The following is a 12,890-nucleotide window of genomic DNA, read 5'->3' on the forward strand; positions in this document are numbered from 1 at the left end:
CGACTGTTTCATTTTCCAGAGTTTCTCGCATTACCATTTTAGAATATGCGTTAAATAATAGAGGTGATAGTATGCAGCCTTGCCTGACTCCTCTCTTTATTTCCATATCTTCAGATGTTTCCTTTTCAATTCTTACTATTGCTCGCTGATTGTAATAGAGATGTGTTATTAGTATTAAATCTCTTTCATCTAGGTTTTTATTTTTTAGAATTTCCATGAATCGATCATGTTTTACTTTATCAAACGCTTTATTATAGTCTATATAAAACATACGTAAAGAGCATGGTTAACATCCAAACATCTCTGTATCAGCACGTTGAAGGAGAATAATGTCTCTCTGTTACCCATACCATTGCGGAACCCATATTGAGTGTCACTAATATCCAGCTCCAGTTTAGAGTGTATTTTTACGTGGATAATTTTCAATAGAATTTTCAAGGTATGTGACATTAAGCTTATGGTTCGGTAGTCACTGCATTCTTTGGCATTCACTTTCTATGGCAAACACACAAATGCTGATGTCAACATTTCTCTAGGGATGATTCCTGTAGTATAGATAGCGTTGAACAGTTTTACTATTATGTCCAGGGTGTTCTTGTTGACCAACTTTATCAGCTCGTTAGGTAATTCATCTGGACCAGCAGATTTATTGGTTTTCATAGAGTTTATTGCCTGACTCTGAGTAAACCTCTGATTTGGTTTACTCTGGGCCTACATCTCCCGTTTGGCTATCTACGGATGTACTAGCTTCTCTCTAGTCATGAAATAGTTCCTCGACGTACTCTTTCCATCGTCGTAGTTTTCGTTCTGTCTCCATTATAATATTTCCATTTTTGTCGAGCAATATATTTGAGGTTCTTCGATTTCCTATTCCAGCTAGTTCTTTGACTTTTTTATGTAGGTTGAAGTTGTCATATGTGTTTTGCAGTTATTCTATCTCTTTACATTTTTCAGAGAAGTAGGTTTCTTTAGCATCCCTAATTTTTCTTCTTATTTGGTTTTGAAGCTGTTTATAGCGGGTCTTATTAATGGTAATGGTCTCTCTTATTCACAGATATTCATAATTCGTTAGTTGTAAACAGTTGTCAATTTTAACCAACAAATATAATATCTTAATCGAACGATCGTGATGTAGTCTGAGGTAATAAAATCAGAGCAGTAATTATAAATAACATTTTATTTCGTATGTACATAGATCTATGATTTACTCTTAACAACTACAACACTATTTATTTTAAAGTTTAAAAAATGAGATCAATCTCCAAAACAGTTCAGTCATAAGAATGCACTTTTAGACCACAAGGCGAAAGGGTGGTGGTAATTTTTAATTGTCTTTGATTTCACTAAACTAATATCACTGAGGAGGAAAAATCTAGTTGTGTCTAAGGCGAATAAGGCTTGTCAAAGGCACATGCCGGGATTCTGAACGCACCATTCTGGCCACAAGGCCTCAGCTCGAAGACCTCTTTTGACCAATCTGAAAAAGAAAAACAGAACATAAGTAAAACCCTGAAAACTTTTTCCCAGATGTTTAAAGTAAAATCATATTCTTCTCAACAATATTATTTAAACACTTTTTGTTCTATTTCCATGTTATGTCTTCTTCTATCTATAATTATGAATCTAAAATCGATTTTTGTCCTTTTTGTTTTGTTCCCAAGTTCTATTTATATTTGTATCAGTTTAGTGTCAGTTCACATTCTGTGTTGTTTATATACCTAATATTGTTAATTTTTACTTTTGACTTTCAATATTTTCAATTTCTCTACGATTTTTTTTAGAACCAATTACACACATCTTATTTTTTTTTGCTCTGTTTATTTTTGTTATTATTCCCATTAATATATTAATGTAATGTATTATACGAGAAATAAATATATTAGTTATACAGGGTGTAACAAAAAGATAGGTCATCAATTAAATGACATTCTGGAACAAAAATAGTTCGATTGAACCTAACTTACCTTAGTACAAATGGGCATATAAAAAAGTTACAGCCCTTTGAAGTTAAAAAATGAAAATAGATTTTTTCCATTATATCGAAAACTATTTTCGGGATTTTATATTGACAATGGACATTCTTGTAACATAATGTAACTTTCTTACGGCAAAAAAAAATAACAGTGTTTTGCACCCCATGGGAATTTTATGAGGTTTTATTTTTTAAACCCCCAAGTGGACATCCGATTAAATTATTATTGTGGTACATTAGTTAAACACAATGTTTTCAGAACTTTTTTGGCTCTTAGTACTTTTTGATAAGCCAGTGTTTATCGAGATGATTTTTATTTTTTAATCACGTCATTTTCATATTATCATCAAATATGTGGTGGATTTTCTCTATATTTCTCGATAAAAACTAGCTTATTTAAAAAGCACTAAGTGGCCAAAAAGTTTTAAATTGTGTTTAACTTATTTGGTACATGGTACCACAATAATAATTTAATTGGAACGTACACAAACATTGGAGGGAGGGGAAGATGTTCCTGTCCTAAGAAAGCCACATATCCTTTTTCTTCCAATATAAAATCCTTAACAGACGATTTTTATTTTGTAACTTCAAAGGGCTGTAGGTATCTTTTCTATATGCACATTTGAGCATGAGAGCCAGAGTGGCCTAACTGATAAGAACATTACTTTACACAATCAAAGAAAATTTACACAATCAAAGAAAATGACCAAAAACTATCAATATCCGCTTGTTTTAGTAATTGTGTGTTGACCAATAATGATTCTTGGTCAACATACAGTTACTAAAACAATCAGACATTGTTAGCTTCTGATTATTTACTTTGATTATGTAAAGTAATAAAAATCCGCGAGGAAAATAAAACTCCTGTAGCTGTCTATATACCATAAATCACAAAAAATACGGAATCCTTTGTAAACGGTTAAACTTAGACCCCAATAAGGGTTACATCACATAAACAAAACGTTTACGGATTAACAAATAATCCATCATCAGTGTTTAAAAGCCCATAGCATGTATGCTTGAGCCACCAAAAAGTTATGGGTAAAAACCCTTTAAATGTTACAAGATCTTAAATGATACTACATATTATGAATCAAATTAATGGATGTTGCAAATATTCCTGGATATTACCCAGGGCAACACAGGACTCTAACCCACGTGGATGTAATGTGAAAGGGGGACCCCCTTTGTCTGTATCTGTTCTACAATTATTAATAGCTTGTTCTATGGCCCACATCTCAATACTATCACACGCCTTCTCATAGTCTACGAAGGCAAGAAATACGGGTAGTTGGTATTCATTTGCCTTCTCTATCAATGTTCTCATTGTCAGCAGATGGTCAGATGTACTATATCCTTTGCTAAAGCCAGCCTGTTCCACCGGTTGGTAATTGTCCGTTTTGTAGGTCAACCGGTTGTTAATAATTCTCATAAATAGTTTGTATACTTGACTGAGCAACGATATAGGTCTATAATTCTGTAGGTCACATTTGTCCCTTTTTTTGTGTAAGAGTATTACTAGACTTTCGTTCCAGTTTTTAGGGATCCTGCTATTATGCAGACATCTATAAATCTCAGTAAGGAGCCACATTTTATTTAAGTGATTTTGGTTAAATCTTAATATTTTTAGGTCTAGAATGAACAACTCAGAGATTGGACATTCTTAATGAAACACCCTGTAGAATAGACGATTTTATTATTGTTTCTGTTTTATACGTTGATCTGCTGTTATTGATCGTGAATGAAACTCGTCTTTTTTGGGTCAATTTCTCAATCTAGTTCGGTTCAAAACAAAAAAACCCAATCTCAGGAAGTAAATTGAATAAATTAGCAAATTTAAATCGTCGTTCTCGAAGAACTTTACTTTTTAGGTAAACTCAGGATTAGCTGATTTCCTATCATCCCTCTTGAAAGTTTCTGGAAGGATTATGTGGCATAGGGTTAGCATCAGTATTCGATGTTGTTCGAATAATTGCAATATACCAGATGTAGAATTTTCTTGTAAATATATTGTGTGCATTAAAAAGTATATACCACACCAATAGAAATTTAAATTGGGCGTCAACGTAAAATTAAGCAGATCATTATTACAATTCCAAGTTTTATTTACGGAGAAATAAAAACTCTTATGATACCAAGTACATATCTAGTTATGCCTTCGTGGTTTCTATTACTTGCAAACCAAACGAGTGATGAATGAAAGAAGACACGGGGAGGTCTATAATTTGCAGCTCACTTCCCGCCTATTCAGCGTGGCAACATTCCAACGAAAACTTGGTCTCGATACTCTGTTAAAAGTAAAACTAATACAGAAAAATTGGCGTAAAACGAAACAAAGACGTATTATATTTTAGTTCCTTGAGAAAGTTCCCAAACACCCTTACAACCTTCACTTCAATGAAACGAACTTGAAATAAACCAAGCCTCCTAGTACCGAATCACGACAAAATATCTCGATATGGATGCCGTAGATCGGAGACTTGGTTTGTTTCAGTGCCTTCAGAGATAGCCTATATACAGAGGAGGGATATAGCCCAGTCGGGTTAGACGAATAACAGGCCTAACCATGCATTAGGAGCTGCCCCAAATTTTATTTTTCTAATCTATAGAGGGGGTCAATAGTAGTGTAAATTTAAAATCTCGACTGAATTCCGCCGTTGCGCTAACCGCCATCTTGATTTTAAACGAGAACCGCTTTTGCTCAATATCTTCGCCATTTTCAACTTGTCAACAAAAAATATACCAACCAAAATTGTTGAAAATGTTATTTTCTATAATTTCTATTATTACAATTTTTTCGTGCGGTCGATATTTTCCGAGTTATGGCGGAAAATAGTGACAGTTGGAGCATAATTATTAAATTATCTCGTTTATTATTAGTTTTACGACAAAAGTGTACCCATACAAAAATAGGGAGAATTAAATTCTACACAATTTTGATCTCTTTCACTTTTTTGCTAAAATTAATATTTAAGGTAGTACGTATGCGGTAATTGCGCGACCGTAAGACCTGATTGATTTTATAGCAATTGTTTTTGTTTAATATCTACGATATTTTCAACTAAAATTGTTCCAAATATGATTTCCTACAATTTCCTTTTAACAATTTTTTTCACGCGGTTGATATTTTCCGAGATAAGTGGGAAAATAGTAAAAAGTGGTGGGGGGAGCATAATTATTGAATTGAATCTTGTTTCAGAGCTGCCCCAAATTTTATAGTTCTATCCATTAGGTGAGATCAACAGTAGTGCAAATTTAAAATCGCGACTGAATTCCGCGGTTGCATTAGCCGCCATATGGATTTTAAAGGAGAACCGTTATTGCTTAATATCTCCGCCATTTTCAACTTTTCGACAAAAACGGTAGGAAATAAAATTTTTGGAAATGCAATTTCCTACATATTTTATTCCACAATTTTTTTATCCGATCAATATTTTCCGAGTTAAGGGGAAAATAGTGGAAGCCGAGGGGAAGCATAATTATTGCATTGTCTCATTTATTATTAACTTTACGACATAATTGCACATAAACAAAAATAAAGAGAATAATATTTTATACAATTTTTGAAACGTCTTTTGTATACATAAAAGACATAAAATCTTATATTATGAATTAAGTTCACATATTAAACAAAAACAATTGCTATAAAATCAATGAGGTCTTACCCTCGCACCTTTACCGCGTATGTACTACCTTAAATATTGATTTTATCAAAAAAATTAAAGAAATCAAAATTGTACAAAATTTAATTATCTTCCTTTTTGTGCAGGTACATGTTTGTTGTAAAACTAATAATAAACGAGATAATTCAATAATTCAATAATTATGCTCTGTCAGTATTCTCCCCCCATAACTCGGAAAATATCGACAGCACAAAAAAATTTATAATAAATGAAATTATAGAAAATCATATTTTCAACAATTTCAGTATCTACGCTTTTTATCGAAAATCGAAAATGGCGGAGATATTGAGCAAAAACGGTTCTCGTTTAAAATCAATATTGCGGCTTACGCAACGGTGGAATTAAGTCGAGATTTTAAATTTACACTACTATTGACCCCCTCTAAAGATTGACAAAATAAAATTTGGGGCAGCTCCTAATGCAAGGTCAAATGCTATCCCGACTGGGCTAATAGCCGAAATCTGAACAGAGGAGGGCTTTGCCTGGTGTAGTGCATCATCTATAATAGTTCTTTAGGTGCCTCCAGCAGTATGGAGTGGAGCGCTAGAAATATCGTTCCACCGGAGGCTATTGACATGCACAAGCAGAACAAGTCTGTTACGCGTGGCAAACGTAACAGACTTGTTCTGCTATGCAGCACTATGTCTGCTAGTGGATCATCACCGGCTGCGTGCCCTCTTATATCTTGGTCCACGAGTGGATCCGTTTATTTCAACTTATTTGTGATATCGTTGTGACTGATGTGTAAGAAAAGAAAGATAGTGAAGAGGATGTAGCACAGTGGACCAAGTCAGAACAATCTAAATACTAAGCAAGTAATTCGTAAGTTAATATGAAATGAATAATATTACCTATCTCTGTGAGTATTTAATCGAGTATACACATCCTCTTGTATGTTGAGTGTAGTGAGGTCGATCTGTGGGTCACTCCACATTCTTTCTGCGAAGGCGGCTGCTCGAGGCCATAGCCTTGCATCCAGAGAGCCTTCGTCGAATTGTTCGCTCCACAGACAAGCTTCGCCACCTAGGATAAGCTTCTTGTTGCTGTACTGCTGCTGCCAAGGCCGATGATTATAAACCGTCTGCCAGGGACGATAAGGGTCACACGCAGCTTCTCCTGTTTCTCGCCATCTGAAATAAAATAAAAATACTATTTAAATATAGATGACTATATTCAAGAACCAAATTAGATTAGTAGTGGACGACCATATAATCGAACGGACATCTGTGACAAGAAACAAAACAGCAGGCAACGAAAGCAGCGAGAATATCTGGTTTCCTGGGGGATATAATCTGGCGGAATAAATGTATGAACACCGAAAGCAAAGTCCGCATTTATAAGACATGTGTTAGACACGTACTGAAATACGCAGCTGAGACAAGGGCCGAGACAACAAAGATCAAACAAATGAGAACAACAGAGAAGAAAACCCTAAGATCCCTAAGAGGTATCACACTCAGAGATAGAATACGGAACGAAGACAAATTGAGAGAGCTAGGCGTTCAAGACGTAGTGAGATGGACAAGAGCACGACGACTTATGTGGAGAAACCACATAGATCGGATGGACCCTGAACGTAGGGCGAAAGGGGCGAAGACACAGAAGCCCAACACCAAGCGACCCATAGGAAGACGATGGTACGAGAGCTGGAGCTCCGGATCGCAGCAGAGACTGTAACATGAGAAACAGGACATAGTCCTATTAAAAGAAGAAGAAGAAGAAGAAGAAGAAGAAGAAGAAGAAGAAGAAGAAGAAGAAGAAGAAGAAGAAGAAGAAGGCTATTTAGAAATTTAAACGCCAGTATAACAATAACATAAATATTTCATTTTATTTGATATACGAGCCCTAGTAACTTAAAATGGCTTGGTTTTTATAAACTTTGGAGTGTAGCGTTAGCGGAAAAAATAAATGAAAATATTGCACAATATCAACTAAATGTTTTAAAAATAAGGGAAATTACTATTTTATTATGGGATCATGCCTCCAGGACCTCGATTTTTGACCCTTTGCTTCGTTATCGAACGTATTCGCTTCGTATCTGTTTAGTATACGAAGCGAATACGTTCGATAACGAAGCGAAGGGTCAAAAATCGAGGTCCTGGCACCTATACAACCGCGACAATCCTGTCTGGCATTGTTCTTAAGCAGGCCACGCACTGAATCGGCATAGAGCGATCGGCTTTGCTAGGAGCAATCGGCAGATTTTGCTATACATGGAAATAAATAAGTCACCGCGCACCGACTAAGAACGTTCGACAGTCGAACGTTCTTAGGGAGTGCGCGGTGGCTCATTTATTTCCATGTCTAGCGATACGCTTTAATTACTATTTTTGCTAATTTTAATTTTTATTTTTAATAACTTTTTCAAAATGAAATATTACGTTCCATTTAAAATTCACATGCGTAGAATGGCCTGTTAGTTTTAAGAAACGAAATATATCAGTTCTCAGCTTTTAAAAAAACCAGATGTTATACGCCCTTGTATGGGAAATTACCTTATCAGACGCCTTATCATCAATTACCTTATCAGATGTTATACGCCCTTGTATGGGAAATTACCTTATCAGACCCTAGGCCCATAAATTAGTTTAAAAACCACAAACTAATGTTTTTAGTTCAGCGGAGCCATTTTCACCAGTCTCGGTCGATTTCGCATCCCGGCAAGTGGTCTGACACTCTTACGAGATCTATAAGCAAAACACCTTGTTTTACCAAAATAAATAAGTATATTATTGACAGTTGTTTGCGTTTTAATTAATATTTATTTTATATACACACACCAAACGGAACATTATACATGTATAGCAAAATCTGCGATTGCTCTTAGCCGAGCCGATCGCTCTTTGCCGATTCAGTGCGTGGCCTGCTTTATACTAAGGATTGACACAAGTGAGAGTCGAAAGTATCCCATAATTCACTCAATTTCCTCTTCAAGTCAGAGACGGTTCTCTGACGATCATTGGACAATTTTTAATCCTATGCTACAACGTCTCAATAACATTAAGGTCAGGACGATTCGCAGACCATGATATGATTTTAATGCTATTGTCTTCAAACTATTTTTAGATGTTTTATGCAGACAGCATGCAGAACTGTTCTACTGGAATAAAAAATTTAAGTCCGTGTAGATATGGTGAAAAATTGGTACAAGAATATTTTCCAAATTTCTTGATACTTTGCTACGCTAATTGTGTCTTCCACCACCCCATATCTTCCGATATCCGCTGATGATATATACCTCTAAAACATAATTCATTTGGAAAGCTTCACATTTCTTTTCAGGCAATTTTTGTGGAATGTTTCATTCTCACTTCTGATGACCTGTTTCCGAAAAACCTAAACGAAAAACATTAAATTTCGATTTGTCTCTGAATATGACTCCGGACCAGCCATCAACGGTCCATGACATCTTCAATCTTGCCCAATTGAAGCAATTTGTTTTTTGCTTATCTGTTAGCAAAGTAAATATGTTGTGTCAAACTTTCCCTGGCCATTTTTGAATAAATATTTTATCAGAGCTTTTCGCTAGTGTAGAGGTTTGTTAGACTGAACTCCCAAGATACTTACTACTTATAATGTCTTACTGGCAAAATTATTTATTTTACACACGGTAGCTAGATAATTCTGAAAGTCCTTTCAATATTTTATTATTAATGGTAGACTTTAATGATCTTCTTTATTAGAAGATTACAAGAAGCAAGGTTGTGAAGATAAATGAAGCAAGGTTTTCAATAAATTTTTGTTTGTCCGAATATTTAGTTGTTAGGGCTCGTAATTATAATATACAGAGTGGGCCAAAGAAAAGAGACCACCTCGATATTTGGCAGTATTTATTAGATTTTAAGAAAATAAAAAGACGGGTCAATTTTTGAACTAAGGGGGACATATTTTTACGGTACAAACATCTGCCATTTGCCAACTCCCTCCCTTCCACTTCCCCACCTCTTATTTTTAAATAGGGAATAGGGGTCGTGTGCTAGCTCATTTGAAAGGTTATTCAATTCTCTATTCAGTAATATTAACATTGACATAACTCTTTATAGAGGGTGTCCAAGAAAAAAATATTTTAATTAGATTAATTGACACAAAAAGAAGAATGTATGTAATTTATTTAACTCAGAATACATTCTACTGCTGACATAAAACAAAAAAAAATGTTTATTTAATAAATAAACATTGTTTGTTCCTTAAATTCAATATTCAACCTAGCAAGAGGTGGAAGCTTGAACACTGAAATTAAGCGAAGAGCAGTGTATATTTATCGAAAAACATTTTTTCTGTTTTGTGACAGCAGTAAAATGTACTTTGAATTAAATAAATTACATACATTCTTCTTTTTGTGTCAATCTAATTAATAGTATATTACTTTATGAGGCGGAGAAGCATGACTTTTCTTGACGCGCCCGATATTACGCGCCGAACGAAGTGAGGCGCGTAATAGAGGGCAAGTCAAGAAAAGTCGCTTCTTTGCCGAATAAAGTATACTATTTTTTCTTCAAACGTAGCAATTTTCAACCATAAATAGTACAATTCATACGCTATTTTTACTCGAAATTAACTGTGACAACTATCAAAGTCGTCTAGATGTTAGAAATTAAAATAATTAAGTCGTCGGTGGGATTTGCGTCTCCCTGGTTACAGTTGTTTGACAGTTGTTTGCAATTATTATTACGACGAACTTCAGCAACACTTTTAATTGATGGAGGCGGAAATCTAGAATGCCTCAAACGACATGGGGGCTGGAAATCAAGCACGGTTGCCGAAGGATATATAGAGGATTCACTAAGAAATAAGAACGATAATGCTCAAAAAATTTTAAACCCTCATGATTCGCCAACATCGGGAATGACTGCTGAAAGTTGTGCTCGACCATCAGTATCATCAACAATTACCAATGCGTATCAAGAGTCGGGAACATTTTTGCACGGTTTCAATTTTGAAAATGCCTCATTAACTAATTGTACATTTAATATTACTATAAATAAAAATGATGTTTAATTGTTGTTAATGACATTTGTATTGTTGCTTTGTGACATGTTTCATATTGTTGCCATGACAACATTTTTCCCTCCGCCGCGCCGTAAAGAAATGGGAAAAAAAACTATAAAATGCCGGCGGAGACATCAAACTTTGACAGGATCAAGTTAGATAAGTAATGTCATCATTATTTGACGTTTGAAGAAAAAATATTTTTTTCTTGGACACCCTGTATAAATAATTATGTTAATATAAAAATGTATACGATTTTTATTCAGTTGCAATGCGAAGGCAAAACAATCTTATTTTTCACTTAGAATAGGGAGCGCAGTCCAGCTCTCTGAATCGACGATTTTCGACTCTTATTGGAGTCATCATCGGAGAGGCCTAGGCCTGCTGCTCTCTACTCGAAGTGACCACCCAAGAAAGCTTATCCCCACATTGCAACTGACGTGTATGGATTAGGTGACTAGCGTCATCTGGCAATTGAAAGGTGAAGTTTTCAATCCTAATAGCAACATTAATAATATTGAAAAATATTAAAATCATTACTAAAAGATTTTTAAATTGAAAACTTATTGGTTCATTTCCCTGGTGACACCTACAAGGTTTCTAAAATTTGCAAGCCAAATGGATGCTGCAGTAAAGACAAAAGGAAGGAATTATAAACGTTGCAATTCACAACCCCCGTCTGCAGCTTGGCAAAGTTCAAACGGAAAATAGACCTAGTTACTCTAAAGGAGTAATACTAATATAAAATAAAAATGTATACCATTTTTATTCAGTTGCAATGCGAAGGCAAAACAATCTTATTTTTCGCTTAGAATAGGAAGCGCAGTCCAGCACCCTGAATCGACGATTTTCGACTCTTATTGGAGTCATCATCGAAGAGGCCTAGGCCTGCTGGTCTTTACTCGAAGTGACCAGCCATGAAAGCTTATCCCCACATTGCAACTGACGTTTATGGATTAGGTGACTAGCGTCATCTGGCAATTGAAAGGTAAAAATTATGTTAATGTTTATATTACTGAATATAGAATTGAATAACTTTTTAAATGAGCTAGCACACGACCTTTATTCCCTATTTAAAAATATGGGGTGGGGAAGTGGAAGGGAGGGGGTTGACAAATGACAGATGTTTGTACCGTAAAAATGTGTCCCCCTTAGATAAAAAATTGACCTGTTTTTATTTTCTTAAAATCTAATAAATACTGCCAAATATTAAGGTGGACTCTTTTCTTTGGCCCACTCTGTATATGAACAACATACACCATAAAGTATATACCTAATCAAATAGTTTCAACTGATTAAAAAATTAAACTGATTAAATATTTAAAATTTATTTTAATTATGGCAACAATGGGAGCAAATCTACTGCTAATTAGTAAAAAAGTTAGGTCTCAAGGAAGATGCAGTGATTTCTCTCTTTCCTTAGAATTATGCTAATTAACAATTAGTCGTCTTACGACGACACAGAAACTGCATTTTCATACGGCTAAACTTTAATTAAAGTTAGTGGTAAAGTCCGTTTTCGGCGACTTTCTTTTGCTTCAATTTAATTACAATAATACAAAACGAAAAAGAAAACTGCATTTTGTCGTAGTTCTGACCACTAACCTAAATGCTATATACCAGAAACTGCTTAAGAAAATTTAAAATAATATAAATAAAATGGAAATAAAATGACTATTAACTTTTAACTACTACTATAAATTATATTGCAACTATTAACTATAAACTATTAATATAAAACTATTAACTATAAATATATACATATATTATATTGATATAATTAATGAGGCACCGGAGGGACCGCAGACGTTCGGATACAAATAGCGTCTCTTTGCAAAGACAATGACGTCTACTTTGCAAAGTAACAAGACACTTACTCAACACACACACACTACACATTACACCTGAGTTAGTGATAAGTTATACAATTACGTGGCTAAAGTTTCTAGTTAACCAAGGCCAGAATCAGAGAAAAAAAATTAATCAGACAAAGACTCAAGCAACAATTTAGAGACGGAAGGTTAACAATAGACGAAATACACATAATCAAAAAGTCAATTTATTGTACTGTTATTTGTATTGTTAAAGTATATGAACATGATGACACGGACCGTTTACACGGACTTAAATTTTTTATTCCAGTAGAACAGTTCTGCATGCCGTCTGCATAAAACATCTAAAAATAGTTTGAAGACAATAGCATTAAAGTCCTCTCTTGCTCTTCGAACCGTCCAGACCTTAATGTT

The 12,890-nt window shown here is 34.6% G+C and overlaps 1 protein-coding gene across 12 annotated transcripts in view; it reads right to left on the reverse strand.

The window, feature by feature from the left end:
• Positions 1-1,159: 1,159 nt before the first annotated feature.
• LOC114325330 (probable beta-hexosaminidase fdl) overlaps positions 1,160-12,890 on the reverse strand; it is a 430,895-nt gene continuing 419,164 nt past the window's right edge. For all 12 annotated transcript variants that reach the window (XM_028273374.1, XM_028273378.2, XM_028273371.2 and 9 more), the window contains 2 exons: positions 6,507-6,785; positions 1,160-1,477 (listed from right to left, as the gene is read on the reverse strand). In XM_028273374.1, the coding sequence (XP_028129175.1) occupies positions 1,402-1,477; positions 6,507-6,785 (355 nt within the window). In that variant the 3' untranslated portion in view covers positions 1,160-1,401. The remainder of the gene's footprint in view (positions 1,478-6,506; positions 6,786-12,890) is intronic.

The sequence above is a fragment of the Diabrotica virgifera genome, chromosome 1 (assembly GCF_917563875.1).
Source record: "Diabrotica virgifera virgifera chromosome 1, PGI_DIABVI_V3a".
NCBI classification, from domain to species: Eukaryota; Metazoa; Arthropoda; class Insecta; order Coleoptera; family Chrysomelidae; genus Diabrotica; species Diabrotica virgifera.